At 41.6% G+C, this 20,804-nt stretch overlaps 1 protein-coding gene across 1 annotated transcript; it reads right to left on the bottom strand.

Annotated features, from left to right (window-relative positions):
- Positions 1-918: 918 nt before the first annotated feature.
- Positions 919-20,087, bottom strand: smap2 (small ArfGAP2). The gene is made up of 10 exons (XM_058405019.1): positions 19,582-20,087; positions 8,174-8,307; positions 7,875-7,960; positions 7,699-7,777; positions 7,550-7,609; positions 7,395-7,470; positions 6,369-6,484; positions 5,439-5,622; positions 3,964-4,274; positions 919-3,710 (listed from the first exon to the last, which is right to left on the bottom strand). The coding sequence occupies exons 1-10, from the start codon at positions 19,682-19,684 to the stop codon at positions 3,585-3,587; spliced, it is 1,275 nt and encodes a 424-aa protein (XP_058261002.1). The 5' UTR covers positions 19,685-20,087; the 3' UTR covers positions 919-3,584.
- Positions 20,088-20,804: the final 717 nt, after the last annotated feature.

Here is a 20,804-nt window from a genome sequence, read left to right as displayed (position 1 = left end):
CTTATGCTTGAAACATCTTTTTTTTCCATCACAACCTGATATTCTTATAAAACACACATTCACACAAACCACTCCTCCATCACCCAATCACATGTAATAGTGAGATAAAAGCCTAAACAAACCCAACTATGCACAATCCTGTGCCGTTGAGTTCAGTTTAATTTAACTAGAAAACAGGTGTTTACACACTGAATTGCCCCTTCATTAGAATTGTACCTAGCCTTATAGCTACACTGATTAGCCATATGGGTGCACTTTGTAGGAATGCAATTACACTCTATAGCCCATCTGCTACTGTGTATAACCTCTCAATCACTCTAAACACTGTGCATGAGTGGAAACGGACCACTAGTGGACCACCGCTGAGCAGATATCTGGGTGATGGACCGTTCTCGGCACTGCGGTCACATTGATGTGTAGAGGCACTGGTACAAGTGCGAAACAATCCACCACCTGAATATATCCAGCAGTGCTGCGGTTAGATGCTGACACTGACAAAGGGTTAGATGATGATGCACACAAATGTTCTATTGAGATAAGAATAGGAGCATCGCTATTCAGTTTTTTTTTTTTGTAGAAAGAATGCCAGGATATTTATAAGGATTGAGACTAGAGTTATGCATTAGGCCTGGGATTCTACTGGACACCACCACCACCATCAGATATGATACCATATTTATCTCACAAGCTGGACAATGCCCTTACATCATTACAGCATCCTTAGTAACTGCCTGGTCAGTGTAGCAATGCCTTGACAGTTTCTTTAGTATCGTTTATTAATACATCCAGGTTAGGCCACACCCTCTTCGGGTTAAATCTGAGCACCATACAAACAAATACTGGCGTTTTGCATACCTCTAATGTATACTAATACAAAACAGCATCCACGACAAATGACTAATCACAACACAAATGCAGTGAGGATAAAATACATTTCTTTATTACGTTATTCTTTAATTCAGCCTTCATAATATACACATTTTGAAAACCCTAAAACATATCAAAAGGAAGCAGACATGATTAAGCATTAATCATTCAGTTTATCCACAAATATATGCATTCATAACGCTGAACCTTGATGATTAAACTTTGCTTCGCTCTGGTACTGAAAATCCACACATCCGGAATCATCCTCTGTCCTTCCGGTCACACAGTCCGAACAAACATTAGCACCAGAACACTAAAGAGGAAAAGGTCATACCTCAGACTGATTCTGTCCAACCATGAGGCCACATGCACTGCTCAGGAACCTTTAATACAAGCATTTCAAAAAATTTTTTGCCATGAACAAAACAATTCTCGCAGGTTATCGAAGGTGAACGAGAAAAAGCCTGTGTGTGTTGTATGTGCATGTTAATAATATTCAGCCTACACGATACCACAGTAACGCTGACGGCGCTTTAATTTCTATCGTTGATGAAACAGCGTACTCCATGCTTTGTTGCTAATCCGGTATTGCTTTATGGTTCGTTTTACACAGAGGAATGTACGTTTTCTCTCCTGTGCTTAACAGCCATCCACAACACAATTAAACAGCACGAACAGTTGAAGTGTCACTTTTTGGGTTTTGTAGCAATGCAGTTTGCTTGGGATCATTTCAAATGATCAATCTATAGTTTTTCCTCCTAGTAACTTTAAAAATATTGTTGGGTAAAATGTTAGATTCTTCAGTCAGACATGCATGCATGTTTAACAAAGTGACTCCACCCTGAAACACATTAAATATGTTTCCACTGAAATACTCGATGAGTTTTTCTGCTGTTGATTAGCGCTAAGCATTATGCTAATGAGGTCAGCGGTTGCACTTTCCAGCGATAATGTGAAATCCAGCGTAGTATTAGTGGGGACAGCAAAATTTGGACCCAAAACACAATGCAGCTATACAACACGTGTGTGTTACGAGTTACGGCACAGACTCGGCTTCTGCAGGCCGATGTTCTGTTTGAACAGACTGTACAGATGAGGAAGTGAGAGAGAGATGGATGGTCTTAAAGGACTCAAGCGCTGCCGCACTACTATTTTTAGGTAGCGGTCTCACTATTGGCAGGTTGAGGACTAGCATTGTGGGTAAAGTAGAACCAAAACTTTTTTAAAATGAAATTATTCTCGGAAGCCACTGAAGAATACATGATTATACTGATTAATTATGTTTGGATATTTTATTTAAGAATGTCTTGATTATGAGGAAGTGAAATATTCAAGATGTTTGGACAAAAACTATAGCATGGAATGTGAATATATAGAATATATATATGTATATAAGGTTTCACATTTAGGTGCAGAAATAAAATGAATGCTTAAAAAAACATTCAATATTACACAGCGGTCAGCCACAGAGATGTGTGACCTCAACTAAGAACGAAAAACAGCATGAGATATGTTTTGTTACAATAATATCTAGGGGGGAAAAAAAACAAACCCTTTTTTGCTTTGTGTAGCACAGTGGAAGCTATTAAGGAATATTGCCCAATCTGATTTAACAACCTTACCACATTCATGTTGAAATCTGTACCATCTGATGCACAGGGTGCGAGTGGTGAGTGAGAAACATTCATTTGGTCTCTGTACAGACTGAAGCCGAGAGGTATGGTTTAAACGATTAAAACCCTGCTGTTTAGTCACATTAAGTCTGACCCTCATCAGTTGGAGAGCACCCTATATACAGTGAAAAGAAAAAAGAAAAAATAGTGCTCTGTTTATACAATCAAATGTGGCATTGAGTGCTTGAGGCGATCGCATATACATACATCAGATATACATTTATAGATCACAGGACTAATCAATAGCTCGTCACCAGAAAAAAAACCTTCAAACAATCGGTTATAAACTCTTTACCGAAATGGATAACTCTGCATTCTTTGGCTATGGTTTCTCTTACATTTCCCTCCTGAGTGGGAAGGAGGAGAGTAGCAGGACTACAGCTCCATCACAGTACCCTAGATCACACAGAGAAAAGGTACATAAAATTCAGCTGATAGAGACTTCAAGATCCAAAGCAGCCGGGAAAATACACACAAACAAACAAAAAACCAACAGGAACACCTGGACCAAAACAGCAGCATCACATTACTTAGGTATATGCTTAACAAATACGCCTTGACATCTCTCCTTGTCATTTTATGCATGTAGCTTAGCAAACGGTGCATGCGGGTTTATTAAGTGCTTACCACTAGGGAACGTGGAATGGCGGTGAAATAAAAGAACACGCAAGACCAGATTAAAATCTCAGAACCTACATGCAAACAAAACTTCGCAGCTACTACTCGTCTGAGGAAGCGAAGGACGCTGGGGGTGGGGGGTTTAGGTTGGAGCTCAGGAGCGCTGCTGTGTTTTGGGTGTAGCTGCTATGAAAGAGAGGAGCGAGAGATGCTGGACTCCTGGGACCATATCACTTCTGGTCTTAGGATTCAAAGAAATGGCTATGAAAAACACAGGAGGTAGAAACTCTTCCTCTTGAGGTCGATCCTCGAAAAATAACAATTCCCCTTCACTGCTGAAGGAATGTTCGATGAAGAGTATGTAAAAGCCTCCCTCGTTCCCTTTTACAGTTTATTGCGATGCTCCCAAATCGACCCTGCATGCTTTCACTTCCATACGTGAGAGCCGAGCGTCTGATTAGTGCTGGGAGCTGAGGCTCCGCCCATGGGCTGTCCGTATCCAGTCATGCGGTTCTGGCCGTAAAAGTTCATACCGGCCACTTGTTGGGTCATCTGAAACACAAACACACAACACTAATTTCAATAACATTCTTCTTCTAGCACTCGCTCTTCACTCCTTGTGGACAATAAGATCATTTTTTGATTGGTCAGAAAGTGCTAAATAATTTTCTATAGTACTTTTGGCTGTAATACAATTCACAGTTTTATATGAATGTGTTCATTCTAACACGTCTAATGTTGTTTGTATAATAACAAGCTTATGCGCTATTTTTTTATAAACACATCTAGGCAAATAAGCTCTCACCTGAGCGACGTTCCACTGTAGCTGCTGAGGCTGTTGCACTGCGTACGCCTGCTGTGGCAGCGCCCCAACGCCTCCCATCATGCCCCCCTGTATGCCCCCTTGCACTCCCATCATTCCCCCATGTACACCTGCCATATATGGCGATGGAGTGGCCACTCCTGTTGGTGCTATGACACCTGGCTGTCCCAGCATGTTCACCTGTGGGGGCATCATGGTTCCCATCATTCCCTGCTGTGCGGCCAGAGCCTGGTAGTGCCCATAGCCAGGTGCAGGTGCATATCCCATTTGAGCTGCTCCCATGTACATACCGGCTACAAACAACAATCAGAATAATACATCAGGGGGGTTTGCTGTAAAGAGCTCTGCGTGTGCTTTCTTCTTCTTAGCCAGTATTAATGAATTCATTCACATATTAGTCTAGGAGCTTCCAAAATTTCACTGAAATGAAATTCATTCATAAATGTCTCCTAACAGAATGTCCATCATATCTACATTATATTGTCAAAAGTTTTGGAACACCCTCCAACAACAGGTGTTTGTTTTCAAGAGTTGGAACTCTTAATACTTCAGCATGCTAAGACATTTTGTAAAATTTGGTGTTTGGTGTGGAGGAACATGACTGGCCTGCACAAATCCTGACCTCAACCCGACAGAACACCTCTGGGATGAATTATCGCGAAGACTGCGAGCCAATCCAACACTTGGGATGTCTGCCTTTACATGCACATGAATGTAATATGAAGTTCACCCAATCTTTGCAGCTATAACAGCTTTAACTCTTCTGGGAAGGCTTTCTACAAAGGTTAAGAATGTGTTTATAAGAATTTTTGACCATTCCTCTAGAAGTGCATTTGTGAGGTCAGGCACTGATGTTGGACAAGAAGGCCTAGCTCGAAGTCTCCGCTGTAATTCATCCCAAAGATGTTCTATCAGGTTGAGGTCAGGACTCTGTGCAGGCCAGTCAAGTTCCTCCACACCAAAGTCGCTTATCCATGTCTTTATGGACCTTGCTTTGTGCACTGGTGTGCAGTCATGATGGAACAGGAAGGGGTCATCCCCTAACTGTTCCCACAAAGTTGGGAGCATGAAGTCGTCTAAAATGTCTTGGTATGAAGCTGAAGAATTAAGAGTTCCTTTCACTGGAACTAAGGGGCCGAGCCCAGCCCCTGAGACACAACACCTGAATTCAAAGATTTGGAGGGGTGTCCCAAAACTTTTGGTAACATAATGTATATCATAACAACTATGTTTTTCTTTGCTATTTGTTTGTTCTTTTAGGTTTAAAAAAAAAAAGCTGGAGGAGCTGCACAGTTTTCTACACATGGGTTACGGTATCAAAGTATATTAATGTAAAAATATTTCATTCAATTCTAAAAGCACCACAGGCAGTGGTACTAAAAAGTGATGAGAGGATGACTAGTGAAATGTCTTGCTATAGAAGTCATGTCATTCTGTAATTCGGAATCTTTTCTTACCATTAGCAGCCATGTTGGTCTGAGGTGTTACACTGCTGTACAGTGACAGGATGGAGTCTTTGGACATCTTTTTGCTGCTTTCTTCATTTTTGCTTGGTGGGTCCAGAAAGAGGCTCAGGTTCTCCGGTACCGATGCTGCGGCCCGGCCTTTAGGTATGGAGCTGGACACAGAACTGGAGCCAGGCTGCAATATAAAACAAAAACATCCTCATGATAATGAAACTATAACATCATCTTTTACACACAGTTAATACACAGAAATCATTATACAGAATATTAAAGACTTGAATCAGTTAAGTGCACACCTTAATAGACACAAGGGATTTTTCTCCACTCTGCTCACAATTTTATTGCTCATGATAAAAATTTACATTTGCATAAACTTGCCCATAATTAATGCAGTTCATAATATGTAACAAATATACTCAATATCGCATGTCTAGAATAAGAATGTCTATTTTAACAGTTCTCTTGAGGCTCAAAATTCACTGTCACGAACACCACGCTGGGTACTAGCTGTTATTTTCACTTACATTATGTTGTGACAAACATTTTTCCCCTCATATAACCTGCGTTTGCTGGAGCGCTGACTGGGGCTGTTTAATGATAGCAATGAATGTTAATTCTTAATGATGGCAATGAATGTTCCTCCTGTTGATATTTTCACAGCTTGCAGTTTGTGTTGTTTTGATTACCACTAATGATTGTCATAAATAGTAAAATAAGTTCAGATTGGTGTCATTTCCTGTTGTAAACAAGACTTTATTGCATGGAATGGTCTGGTTTTGGATGCATGTATTGGAGCATTTCTTACGAAGGATGACTAAATGAGCACGGCACTGCTACCGATTCAGCCCTAATTAGAACGTAAGTGGTTTTGAGTGACTTTCAAAAATCGAAAACCATTTAAGAGTTAAGCAGAAATCTTACTGTGCTCCTGGCTGAATGTGAGGTGGCTGTAGGCAGGGAACTGAACAGATCCAGCGAAAGACTTTGCTCTGGACTGGCGCTGCCATTGGCTACAGGAGCCGAAGCGACAGGAGCATCTGTAAAATATGACAATGTTGCACTTACACTATATTGCCAAAGGTTTTGGGACACCCCTCCAAATCACTGAATTCAGGTGCTGTTTTTCAGGGGTTGGACTCGGCCCCTTAGTTCCAGTGAAAGTAACTCTTAATGCTTCAGCTTCATACCAAGACATTTTGGACAATTTCATGCTCCCAACTTTGAGGGAACAGTTTGGGGATGACCCCTTCCTGTTCCAACATGACTGTACACCAGTGCACAAAGTAAGGTCCATAAAGACATGGATGAGCGAGTTTGGTGTGGAGGAACTGCACAGAGTCCTGACCTCAACCTGATAGAACACCTTTGGGATGAATTAGAGCGGAGACTGCGAGCCAGACCTTCTCGTCCAACATCAGTGCCTGACCTCACAAATGCACTTCTAGAGTAATGGTCAAAAATTCCCATAAACACACTCCTAAACCTTGTGGAAAGCCTTCCTAGAAGAGCTGAAGCTGTTATAGCTGCAAAGGGCGGGCCAACTCCATATTACATTCATGTGCATGTAAAGGCAGATGTCCCAGTTCTGGACTGGCTCGCAGTCTTAATCTAATTCATCCCAAAGGTGTTCTATCGGGTCGAGGTGCAGGCCAGTCAAATTCCTCCACACCAAACTCACTCATCCATGTCTTTATGGACTTTCCTTTGTGCACTGGTGTGCAGTCATGTTGGAAGAGGAAGGCGCCATCCCCAAACTGTTCCCACAAAGTTGGGAGCATGAAATTGTCTTGGTACGCTGAAGCATCAAGAGTTCTTTTCACTGGAACCAAGGGGACAAGCCCTGAATTCAATGATTTGAAGGGGTGTCCCAAAACCTTTGGCAATATAAATGTATGTTGTGTTTTAGCTATTATACATTAATATTAATTGAGAGTGTCAGAAGTTTACCTAGTCCTAATAGATCATTTACTGACTGTGACTGCTTCTTTGGACTAATCTTGTATTGCTGAGGCTCTTCTTTCTTCTGTAAGACAGAAACATATCTGTTAATCCTCTCCGAAATGAAACGTGATCCACTGCTCTTATCAACAAACATGACTAACCGGCTTCATCTTCTCAAAAACAACAGGTGGCTCTTTTGTTACAGTCTCACTCTTCTCTTTCTGGAAGAGACAAAAGACAGGCATAAATAATTAATATGACTACAAGCTAGAAACATGGTTTCTATAATGAACAATGAATCTATACTTACTCGAAAGGCTTGGATGTCAATACATTTGTCCATATATTTCTTTTTTTCGTATTTGTCTCGGATGAAGATTTCAGCTGATCTAAACGAGTGTGTTAAAGAAAACCGGTACTGGCCAAGTATGCATCAGTATGTATACAAATATGTTTCCTGCTAAAGGATTATTAGAAAAAGGATACTGGTCTGTCTCTGGACGCTGGAAGCACTCAGGTAAAAAGGCCTCGTAGAGGCGCCGTGCCTTGGCGTTTCCCATCTCCTGCATACACTAAACAGAGGAAATCGTTCACACAGGGTGCCAACCGATATAACCACTCTAAACTTTAACCTAGTTCTTCGATTTGTAAAACATAATTTCAGACAAATTAAGACTCTTTACAGCTTAACATGGGTATGGAGTGTGTGAGAAGGTGTGATGTCAATATTGAAACAATAACTATCAGATTAAAGCCCAACACCGAACATGGAATGGTATACAGACCAGAATTTGTTCCTGTGTCCATTGGTCCAGGTTGACAGATTTGACTCGGGATATGTGAACGCCGAGATTCCGGTGGATTCCTGCACAGCGGATACAGATGAAGATCCCCAAATTCCATGATGCCCATCTGGGACCTGATGAATGGGTGTGGGGGAGAGGGAGTGGACGAGAAAATAACAGGATGAATACTAAGTGTTTCTCTTGTACAGTTTGGCGCTATGCCCAGGCATATTGATGAGAACTTAAGTATATTTTTTCACATTAAAAATGTTCAGAGAAATCAATTGGTCTTGATGTATAAACCTCCACAAGGTCATGGAGAGGGGCAGACTGGCAGCGGCGGACTAATGAAATTGAAGACGGAGCTGCTTAACGTGGTCGTTTCCTATTAATGCTTAAACAGGAATAATTTTATGACTTTGGATGCTAACCAGTAGCTTCTAATGGGAAGGAACATGATTAACTGTGTCATATTAGCAGTTATTATGTATTTCTTTCTACATTAGTACACAATTATTACGCTCATAATTCATTCATTGTCTCCCGCTTATCCGGAGCCGGGTCACGGGGGCAGCAGTCTAAGCAGGGATGCCCAGACTTCCCTCTCCCTAGACACTTCCTCCAACTCTTCTGGGGGAATTCCAAGGCGTTCCCAGGTCAGCCGAGAGACATAGTCCCTCCAGCGTGTCCTGGGTCTTCCCCGGGGTCTCTTCCGTTCATAATTCAACTCTTCATAATAATCCATGTTAACATAGTCTTAAATATTTGTAGCTGCAGAATGTGACCTGTAAATAACTTAATTCAAGTTGATATGAAGTTTCCTTTATGCCAATGACATGTAGCGACGTCTTGAATCTCCTTTAGTCGCTATTTAAGTGAAAGTGAGTGAGACTAACATGAGCAGATCAGGTTTGATTTCTTCTATTCACCAGGACCTGAAAATGTGTGAATAAGTGACTGATGTTTTATCTGTGCATGAAAGCCAAGAACCACCACAGCTTCTGCTCTTACGACGTGCTTATTTATTTAAAATGAAGTTATTTGATGCAGTCATATTTCCCCTCATGAAGGTAATCAAGTGTAAAGAGTTATGACAGCTAAAGAGCTCCATGCTTTCAGCCTTAGTGTATTGGCAGAGACAGAATTAGGAATAAGAAAGCACAGCAAGTCGAGAGCGTGACTCATTTCATACAACGGCACCAACTGACTAACTTCACAGGCCCTCACACTAAAAGAGCCTGCAGATCTGTGATGAATATATCTGTCTGCTAAGAGCTCGCAGGGAACACCAGGTGCTCGTGGGAAGAATAATAATCAGCTTCTCTTGCTCCTTTTTTTGTGCCGTCCTAAAAGAAATTATGTAACTGTCCTTTTCTAAGCCACAAACAAAGACTTCAAAGAGAGCGCTGGTGCTTAAGAGCTAAGCTCTGCAGGAAAAAAAAGCAAACATACAATAAAAACTCCATTAGATGGCAGCACTGCGTTACTGACTACGTAAATGCATGGAGAATACTGCACCAGAGCGCTCTGCCTCATGATGGGTGATGTCATCAAGTCACAAAGGAGTGTTGTGGCAACATTTCTCTTTGTCGGTCTCTGTGGGTTGCAGCCAACATGTTGGGAACGCTACCTGAACAACATGCTGCCATTGTGCCTCAGGTGTTTCGGGCAACGCAAGCATCTGGAAAAGTCTGTTTGGTAACCAAGAGGAAGTTATTAATAGGCAGTTGACATCCAGAGCTCTGATTTCGGCATCCATAAACAGAAATGGATAAGAAAATTTTTGGAAAAATAACGCAGTTATGAAAACTGATCACCACACATTACAGGATAAAAGTATATATGAATTATCTATGATCTTATGTTATCGGTCCCCAGAGGCTAAAAATAACTCTCTGCAGGTTTATTTGTTTACTCTATAGGGGATAGCATAGCTGCTAGTCACAATGGAAGCATTCAGCAAAATATCTCAGAGTAAACAAGGAAGTGATGGCTTTATGGAGTCTCTGGTGGCTTTATCATCATGTAAGATCTCCGATTACACTGGGAATGAGAAAAGATAACGATTCAAGGAAAGGGCATGCCAAGACAAAGGACACAGGCTGCCGGCAAGGTCCATCATTACAGGCTGTTGTGAAACGTTCTGGATTTGCGGCCTGGGATAAGGCTTGGTGTTGTCCAATCACTCGCTCTGGCGAGTTGCTGAGTGTTGCCAATGGGAACACAGTACAGCAGCGTTTCCTGTTACATGGTAGATGAGATGGTGTCATTTTACACTACTGTGAATATAATAACACAAAAATAAAACCCTGAGAAACCGCTGCATGTGTGACTGCCATGGAGCAAACCACGTTCAAGCAAACTGGATCTCAAGAAGCATAAATATTTTGATGAGACAGTATTCATGGGTTTGTTATTACTCGGTATGTTTACAATAGCAATGTGAAATACTTGTTGGCTAGCTGTAGCATCGTTGTTGCCGTGGTTACCATGCAACAGATGCGAGCGATTTCTCAGCCGCTCTATAAAAAGCTGTGCTGAGTGGCTATTTTGACTTGAGGAGTGCAGAGAGACAGAGTCGGAGCGATCGGTCATCTGCTGTGTGAACGGCCCTTAAATCTGCGGACACGTTTTCTGGCTTTTATGTCGTTCGACTTAATAGCCGTCGAGACAGATGGGATCTATCAGCGATTCCCGATACCCTCGTCAATCAGCTCAGGACTAGTCTGAAGTAATCAGATTGTGAGGCATTAACAAGGAAAACTGGCTGGCCGTTAGTTAGTGGCATGTGAGCCGAAGTCACTATGGAATGATTGGGTGTCTTCGTGAAGGATTACTTTGCCAGAAAAGAGAGGTGTGACCGTACATGTGCTCCACAGATTTACTCCCACGTGGAGTCCGGCAGATTTTGGTCTGACTCACGTATTGGCAGAAGTGGAACCCGGCACTGCGCTGTACTGAATACTGGAACAGGAAGCGACATTATCCTAATTATCGCCAAACAGAGAGTAATCCAACACCACAGATTTATTTTTCCGATCATTTGGCTTTTAAATTGGCGATTCTGTTAAATGCTGCAATATGCAAGCTGTTGTTAATTGTTACTGACCGGACCTGTGCTCAATGTTTTGTCGTGTTGATCGATAACACGTACAAATTTGCTGACTTGTTCAGACATAGCGATGGACTTAAATAGCGTCTTGGTTTTTAAGATCGATCCAGAAAGAAATGTGTGTAGCTGACTCTGCAATCCTACACAACATGGCAACGTTGAGCACGATAGTGAGGAAACTTTCCGCTTGTTTGTAGATGGAGCACGAGTTCACAAGAGTGTGTCTGACCCTTTGCAAACATGCCAGTATGCTGGGGTCACAGGGGGGCAGACAGACAATTATGGGCAAGGAAGTCTAGTCAGTAACATCAACAAAAAAGCAAGTCATACACCAATACATCCTGGTCTCTGCCGTGTCGCTCAGTTCACTAACAGAACAACTTGAACTTATATACTGTGATTTTTGGTCATAGTACCGACTATCAGCTTACATCAACTCCGAATAATAAACTTTATAATGCTGAGAAGCACTTAATTATTATTACTCAGTAATTATTACAATTTTTAATTATTATTATTATGAGCAATGTGTTGAGATGATGGAATTGATCGATGAAACATCTACTGTGTTGTGCATCACTGTTTTCCTTGAATGTTACTTAAAACAGTTTAAGAAAACACCCAATGGCCCCTTATTAGTTGCATCGGTCTTCCCCAGGTTTAGTTCTCTAGCAGTGACCAGTACTAAAGCAACGTTCAGTCACTGTACTATCGAGTCGCCAGAGCTGGTGTTTGCTACCACTGGTTGTTATATTCTATGCAGCAGCTCTAAACATCTTTTACAGAAAACATTATCCAGAATAAAGTCTTGAATCAGTGAGATTAATGGACACGAGGGAATTTTCTCCACTCGGCTCACAATTTTATTACTCAAGATAAAATTTACATTTGCATAAACATGCCCGTAATTAAAGCAGTTCATAATACAAACATACTCAATATCATATGTCTAAAATAAGAATGTCTATTTTAACAGTTCTCTCTTCTCACTATCAAGTACTATAAGTACTGTACTATCAAGTCGCCAGAGCCGGCGTTCCTACCACTGGTTGTTATAGTGATAATGGTTATCAGTGGGTGGTGTAACTGGCATTCCAAATCAGTTTTCTTGCTGCTAAAATGAAACACTTTAATTCTGGAGGGAGATTTTGGTGTTTGTGTGTAAAATCCTCCAATTCATATACAGTGGAACCTCGGCATACGAATGCCCTCCTGAATTTTACTCTTCGGCATGTGTTCAAAAGCTAAGTGATTTTTCGGTTGTTAGATTGGTGGTGTGGGCGTCTGCTCTATTTTCAGCCCAGGCTTGGTGGCACAACTTCCTGTGAGAAGCCTTGACATAGAATGCTTGGCTTGGGCCATTTCTTTGTAAGCAGCCGTACAGTTTACAGACGCTTCATAGTGGTAATATCTGTAATATCTTCGTGTCGCCGAAACATTTACATTATTTCTTATGGGAAAATTCGTTTTGCAATACAGATTTTCACCTGAAGAACTCCACTTAAGCCTTAAGAGATTCCACTGTATGCATGATATCATATGAGATGAAGATGATCACGCGCATTCTACTATCGTCATTGGTAGTCGCTAGTTGCGTCAGATTTGCAGAAAGTCTAACTTCTAAATAAACGATCTCCGCTCACATTATCGCCGCGAATTGCTCTACGTCTGAACGTAGCAGGAGAAACACGCTTTCAGATTCGCTGAGAACGGTGAACACGTGATTTGTGTATGGTCAGACAAGGTTATAAAGTTGCAGCAATTCAAGTTTCATGGTCTGAGTGGTGCTGCAGCATGAGATGGGAAGTTTCACCTTAGAGTTTAACTGATATCTAATCAATGCTAATTCAACAAAATGTTGCTACAATCCTGCATGATCGAAACAAGATGTGGACAGACACGGTGTAGAAGTAAAGGAAGGGTGAATTAAAAAAAAAAAAAAGAAAAAAGAAGGGGGGGTCAACATAACAAGGACTTTAGCCATTTTGAGCCTGCCGTGATTTGTAGAGAGAATGTGTACTGAACAAACAGTGACTGACACAGATACACTCCCACACCAGAACACACACATACACAGAAAAGTGTTTACAGTCCTCTTACCAAGTGACTCACTCATACAAGCACAGAAAAAAACAGACAAATGTGATCCGAGAGCCTAGGTTTGAGGCTTCAGCAATACACACACACACGAACACACTTTCATGTAAATGGAATTAACCCACATCCCATCAGGCTCAGCATTAACACATAGCCAGACACACACACACAACCATGAGAGTGAGTCAAGTTCTGCACTTCAGAGTGTCCTGAACTGAAGACTGCTGTATTTTGATCACTGATTTCCTTTGCTTTTCTCACTGTCAAATGGTTTCACATATCCTCTAATACTTATAGGCCAGAAGATGAGACTATGGTGCATCTCGAAAGCATAAATAACTTCATCCTTTATTCGGCTTGAAAGGCAGAAATAAGTTAAGGATGCAGTTGGATTATGTAAACATCCGCTGCCTGTTTACGATCAAGCTGAGCACATTAGAGATAAACGACTGTAGCTCCATGATACTAATAACAAGACGCATCAATATCTGTACTGGAAAGCTCAATGCCAAAATATGTGTTTTTATTTCTTATCTTCTCTATCATTAATCATAAACCTAATAACTATATCATGCTGACACAATTATTTTTATTTAAAACAAAGCCTAATCGGTTCCTTAATAATTAAGACGGTGTTGATTATTTTAATGAGACTAACTCCATACTTTTATCCACGAACAACTTCTTGCTAGGTGATGGATGGATGATCTGACCTTGCTTAGAAAAATGTATCGCTCATCTTAAGACTCTATTGTGAGCCTCTGCTATCTGTAGATCTCACATGTGTACTAGGAATTAGACTTAAGCAAGTATCCAGTCCAAACCATAACATTACTATAACTTATAATTAATAACATTAATATAAACAAACACTGATCTGATGCTGTACTGGACCGTTAAATTAACAAACACCAGTGTCTAAGTTTTAGGTTGTATTCAGCGTTCAGTCCAAAGGTTATGTCAATATTTACACAGCAATGGTTCAGAGTTGGGTTACGCAATATTCTGGGCTCTCTATTTAAATTATGCAAATAATTTGTGTGGAGTTCACTCCACTGAGGTTTTTCTTAAGTAGCTACGTTAAAGACAGACACAAATCTGTCACACTTTTATACAACAGTTATACACCGATCAGGCGTAATATGTGCACTGCAGTGAATAACATCAACAACATAATCTCCTCATCATGGTACCTGTTAGTGGGTGGGATATATCAGGCAGCAAGTTTGATGTGTTAGAAGCAGGAAAAATGGGAAGGATTTTAGACGACTGGATCAGAGCATCTCCAAAACTTCAGCTCTTGTGAGGTGTTCCCGGTCTGCAGTAGTCAGTATCTATCAAAGTCCTGTAAGTATCCTCTAAGTCCTGTAACTTACCGGACTTAAAGGATCTGCTGCTAACATCTTGGTGCCAGATACCACAGCATACCTTCAGGGATCTACTGGAGTCCATGTCTGGACAGGTCAGGGCTGTTTTGGCAGCAAAAGGGGGACCAACACAATACTAGGCAGGTGGTCATAATGTTATTCTTGATTGGTGTACATATCAGTGGACACGGCAATTGATCTGTTTTACATAAACATGACTTCTGACTCAAAATATGAAAGCTGAAGATGACAAGTGAAGATGTAACAGAAGAAGGGAAACCTATTTCAGCACATGCACCTGTAATAGCAACGTACAAATCAATGTGAGCTAGATATTCGATAGGGCGTAAAGTGATTATGGCTTCATCGGGATCTATTTCTGCTAACAGAGCAGATATAAACAGATTCGTTGGCAACATCGTGTCCGAAATTTCAGCTGCTTGATGTTAATTTTTCGTACTTCGTAGATCATAAGAGCAAGAGTGCGGCTACGCTGATGATCAGCACGGCTCGGTTATATTCGTGCGGATTGTTTAACACTCTTGCTCTTATGATACGATGACTTGTGCCATGTTGCTTAAATAATTGGAGATTTTGCTTCGCTGCCAATGCTTTGGTTAATTCGATGTGTTCTTCTGAAGAGGAAAAGATCACAAACATGGTTTGAAGGTGGATTTGACCTACTAAGTGTTCACAATTTTACCCACATGACAGTCACATCACAAAATATACAATGTCCCTGATTAAGCTACCGTCTCCTTCAGTGCCCTTTTATTGAAACAAGACATGATTCATTCACTAAACGGTGTCATTTAGGCACTTAATACTGGCCTTAACTAGCATTCTGTTGGTGTTTTGAGCAAATCTTTCAAAATCAAGCTCATTAAAACCTGTGGTTTGGATTAATCTGGCAACATCTGGCAACAAACAAAAAGCCACACCTTATCCGCAGGATTTTACATGATGTAATATCGACATGATCAGACAATGCTGATGTGCATCTATGCATGTAAACTGTTTACAGTGGACGACAGACCAATGTCCACACATCATCCTCGACACATCCTTGACTCGTCTGCTCCAAATCCGGATGGTTCTCTCACCCATGGCTATGGATTGAGGTTTCCATGACAACAGGGGTATGCACATGTGTTGTGCTAGGTGTTTCGAGCAGGAAATGTCAAATGCAAAGCCACTTCCTGGCATGCGTTTTTTTTTCCTAATCGCGGTTTCACTTCCATTTTTTGAAGCTGAGGAGTGATGAAAGAGGAAGTGCATGTGTCGGAAATTACCAAACAATGACAGAGTTGAGACAGGGAAAGTGTAGCAAATACAACATCACACGTGTACATACATGTGTATCCTGACCAAACCCATAAAGTGACGCTTCCCTAAACTGCTTTCAGTCGAGGGGCACACATGTTCCATCATGACAATGCTCCTGTACACAAAGCGAGCTTCACGAACACATAGTTTCAAGCCAAGGCTGGAGTGGAAGATCTCGAGTGTCCTGCACTAAGCCCTGACTCTGACTCGACCCCACTGAAAACCCCTGGGATGAACTGGAACACCGAGTGCTTCCCAGACCTTCTCACTCTTACATCATCAGTGTCTGAACTCACTAATGCTCTTGTAGCTGAACGATCATTAATCTCCACAGCCATGCGCCAACATCTAGTGGAAAGCCTTCTCAGAAGAGTGTTCAGCTGTAGGCAAACTTTAGTCCATATAGTGTATTAACAGTGTACGTTTGTATGTGTATATACAAGTTGCACAATATTTACGTGTCCAAGCTAAGGTATGACCGGAGACGTTGTGTCTCTCAATTTTGAGTATTATTGACCGTAAGAGAAACATCGCTTACCAGATAAATTACTGGAGAACATTTCTCTTAAGCTGATAAAGAAAACAAACAGATAAAGGTCATTACCAGCATTTGCGGTTCTATGTCTGGCATTTGTACTGACTACAGTTCACTTACGAAAACCAGTTAAAAAAAAATCTAAGGAAAAGAAAAACCGCAAATCAGAGCAGTTTCTTTTACCTTACCAATTAGCGATGACACAAACGCCAAGATTCATTTCCTTCTTATACATAGATTATGTTGTTTTGCTTCTGTGTAAAAGTCTGGCCTACAGGAAAGAGACAGTGAACGACATCTCACCCTGCAGCACCTCGCGTCTCACACACACATTAACATGACACGTCTTGCTAATGAGGTTAGGAGTGAGGAGAAGTTGTAGTAACAGTAATAGAACAGAGCTGTGAGAAAAAGTCTGCATATGGAAGCTTGGGGAAAACCCAGAAGCATGATGCAGAAAATTAAACAAAATAGAACCTCTGCAGGACCACAGCTGGAAACTGGAAACAATGAACTGGATTTGGTGCCAATCCTGAGATACCGGACAGGGGATCTTCTGAAGCCTTATGCACACTTCGATACTTTGTCAATGAATTTCAAATGTTACACGATTCGTTTGAGTAAGATCGATATGATGAAACTTTCTTTTCAGTATCTTATTAACACCCCATACAACATCACCGAATAACATGAGGTTGCTTGCATGCAGCTGCTCCGCTCCTCATTGTGGGGGTACGTCATTAGGTCAGCCTGAAGATTAGTTGTTGTTCAGAAACTGCCTCATGTTTGACTATAACTTTGCCATCTATGATGAAGAACCCAAAATACTTCCACACGCTCCAAAACTGTCCACTCAAGGCACTTGTTGTTTTTCATATCACGTCTCCACCGCTCTGGAGTCCAGTGTTGGCGCCACTTTACACCACTGCATCCGACTCGGTGAATGCAGCTGCTTGGCCATGAAAAACCCATTCCATGAAGCTCTCTATGCACTGTTCTTGAGCTAATCTGAAGGCCACACGAAGTTTGGAGGTGTGTAGCTATTGACTCTGCAGAAAGTTGGCGACTTTTGTGCACTGTGCACCTCAGCATGCACTGACCCCACTCTGTGATTTTACCTGGCCTACCACTTTGTGGCTAAGTTGCTGCTGTTCCCAATACTACTATTGGTTGACCAGGGAATATTTAGTTGTGAGGAGATTTCACGACAGGACTGGCAACCTATCCTGGTACCATGCTCGAATTCACTGAGCTCCTGAGAGTGACCCATTTTTTCACAAATATTTGTAGAGGCAGTCTGCATGCCTAGGTTCTTGATTTTATATACCTGTAGCCATGGAAGTGATCGGAACACCTGAATTCCATGATTTGGAGCGGTGTCCCAAAACTCCTGGCAACATAGTGCATGTTTGAATATCGGTTAAAAAGTGACAGCCCTAATAAATAAGTGGAAAGTCAACCAGAAGTGCTTCCTTCACTGAACTTTCTCTGTTTTCTCAATGAGACAATGTCCTTTGCTCGACTCTGTTTCGATTGAGATGCATATAAAGGTTTGTATATTCTGAGTAATTAATATGAATATCAATAGATTTCTAGGGCGAGGGAATGACAGACCCAGATGCTCAGAGCCGTGATGTATTTGAGCCAAGCGAAGTTGCACAACACAAACTGCATGGAGCTCAAGCCATTACAGCTGAGACTTGTCAAAACTGTCCTCCCGACTGCAGCTGCCCGCATAACTGTCCTCAGTGCAGCATTTCTGAAGGACGTATATTGTGTACACTGTGTACAGAAATGCTCATGGCCTGTGTCAGCACCTACTTTTGTACAGACAGTGTTCTAGACTAAAGTCAGCACGAGGCTCGGCTCTGCCCACAGGTCAGCGGAGGAGGACCTTACACGGTCTGGCCTGAGCAGATTACATCAGACTGACGATGAGTGTAAGAAAGAGAGAAAAGGAACCCACAGGGCTGTTGCAGAATAATACTTCGCAAAGATCAACAAACAGGATGTGGGCATGTGATAGAGGAAGCCATAATGTTGCAATAACAAAAAAAAAATACTAGTGGTTATGTACAGTGCCTTGCATAAATAATCACTCCCCTTGAACTTTCCCATATTGGGTAGGATTACAACCTGGAACTGAATGATACGTCATTTGGATTTTATATCATGAATCTTAACTTTTAGCTTTTTAATTTGTAAAAAGTCAGTTTTTGAGAGCCGCACACTTGAGACTCAAAGACTCTGTGTTTTTTAGGTCAGACTGATCTGAGGACAGTCTTCACCAGTTTACTGATGACGACGGACAGCCACACAGTCATCACTGCTGAAGCATTTGACGTGTATTGATAAATATGACACTACTGATAGAGAAGCCCTGGCACCATATACACACTAAATTATCCTGAGGCGGCCAAACAGACAGGCTTGTAAAATATGCCAGACATCACTTAACTGCCAACTTCACCATCTTATAAAGGAAAAAGCTCCCATCATTCATTTCAACCCATGGGCGTGTGAAAGGGGGACGAGTGTGAAGGAGAAACGCAACACGTTTGCTGCTACTGATGACCAAAGCCCCGCTCATGGGGGGTGGGACTTACACGTCCTACTGAGCTTTTGATTGGACGAACACAAGATAAGTCCAGGATGAGTCAAACACTTTTCCAAACTCTAAAATTGCATTTTCTCTTAATACATTATTTGTCCTTTTCGTGTCTAAAACTAAAACATCTTTTTCTTTAAAACATAAAAGCACTTTATGGGCAAATCTTCACATTAGAGACTGAGCTGCTGTTCTTCCTTAATGCATTTCATCTAATCAATCGAGTTCAAAACAAAGGCCTACACGTCTAAATCTGATTATGTGATTATACCAGAGTTGTAAAGAAAGTGCAAAGTGAAGGGTTTAAAAGTGCTGAGAGTGGTGTTGGGTGAAGGCTGACGGTGTGAGGTGATGGAGATTCACCTTTAGCTCGACAGTCTGCGCAGAACTTGTTTTCCTCCAGCGCGAGCAGGGATGAGAGCACCGCCTGATAACGGTCAACATCTTTCACTGATTTCCCGGTCATCTCTGCACCTTCACACGCCTCTTCTCCTCTTCTCAATGCGTCAGACTTCCGTCGGTGTCTCCTGATTCAGAGATCCAACCCAGACTCGTGTTGAGAGAAATAACGTGTGCTGAAAAAGCCGGCGATAAACGGAGCTGAACACGGGTTCGATGAGATTCTCAAATCTCGTGAGCGGCTAAGCGCGTGAATGTTAGCTGCCTAGCTTCTCTTCAATCAGTCTGAAAAAGAATTGCCTATAAATTCCTAACTGGGATATCAATACGACCTTTTTCCTTTCTCTGTGCTGTTTTTTTTTTCTTCCTTATTTAATCGCTACATCTATACTAAGTGATCAGTTTCCAAGCGCACCGACAGCTACTCCTTTTCCTGTACCCGTATTCCGAGAAGTCCCGCCCTCTGAAAGAACACTGCTATTAATATACACTCCGGCATCCTCCGCTGACTGACAGTTAAGTAGCCAATCGTTGCGCGGGATTGGCACAAATCGTCCAATCCTAACACAGGAGGAAGCGTTTGTAGGAATACGGGTAGGGAAAAAAAAGAACGCCTCATTTCACGCTAGTACCGGTCTCCTGCTTCCGCTGTCACTGTGGTTGAGAGCTGCCCTTCAACATTTCACACACTTGGTTTGTTTTCTTTGTTTATTTTTATTTTTTGGAATAAAATTAAAAACACAATGTAATAGTAAGCTACGGCAATTTTACAACGTATGAAGCTTAATAAAGTGATGAAATAACAGCCTTACTCGTTATTTATGTTTTATAAAATAAAAAGTAGGAAGTGGCGCCACCTGGTGGACTGTTGTAGTGCAGCCGAATATTAAAGGAAAATCTAATTTACATCAATTTTTCATTCAGCTCACAGGCTGTCAATCCCAGTATTATTCATACACGTTTACTAATCGCTTTATCCTGTTCAGGGTCAAAGAGGATTCAGTGATTATCCCTGGAATACACCTTAATACACCTTATAAATGGGGTACCAGCAGGGCAGTGTGCATACGCATTCATACACACTCATTCACACGATCACACCTAAGGGGCAGTTTAGTGTAATATCCATGAGGAAACAGGAAGAACATGTAAAACTCCACTCAGACAGTACCCCAAGCTCTGGGTTA

Source organism: Hemibagrus wyckioides, linkage group LG12 (assembly GCF_019097595.1).
Source record: "Hemibagrus wyckioides isolate EC202008001 linkage group LG12, SWU_Hwy_1.0, whole genome shotgun sequence".
NCBI lineage: Eukaryota > Metazoa > Chordata > Actinopteri > Siluriformes > Bagridae > Hemibagrus > Hemibagrus wyckioides.
The sequence above is the reverse complement of the archived record's forward strand: the minus strand, read 5'-3'. Positions and strand labels throughout refer to the sequence as shown.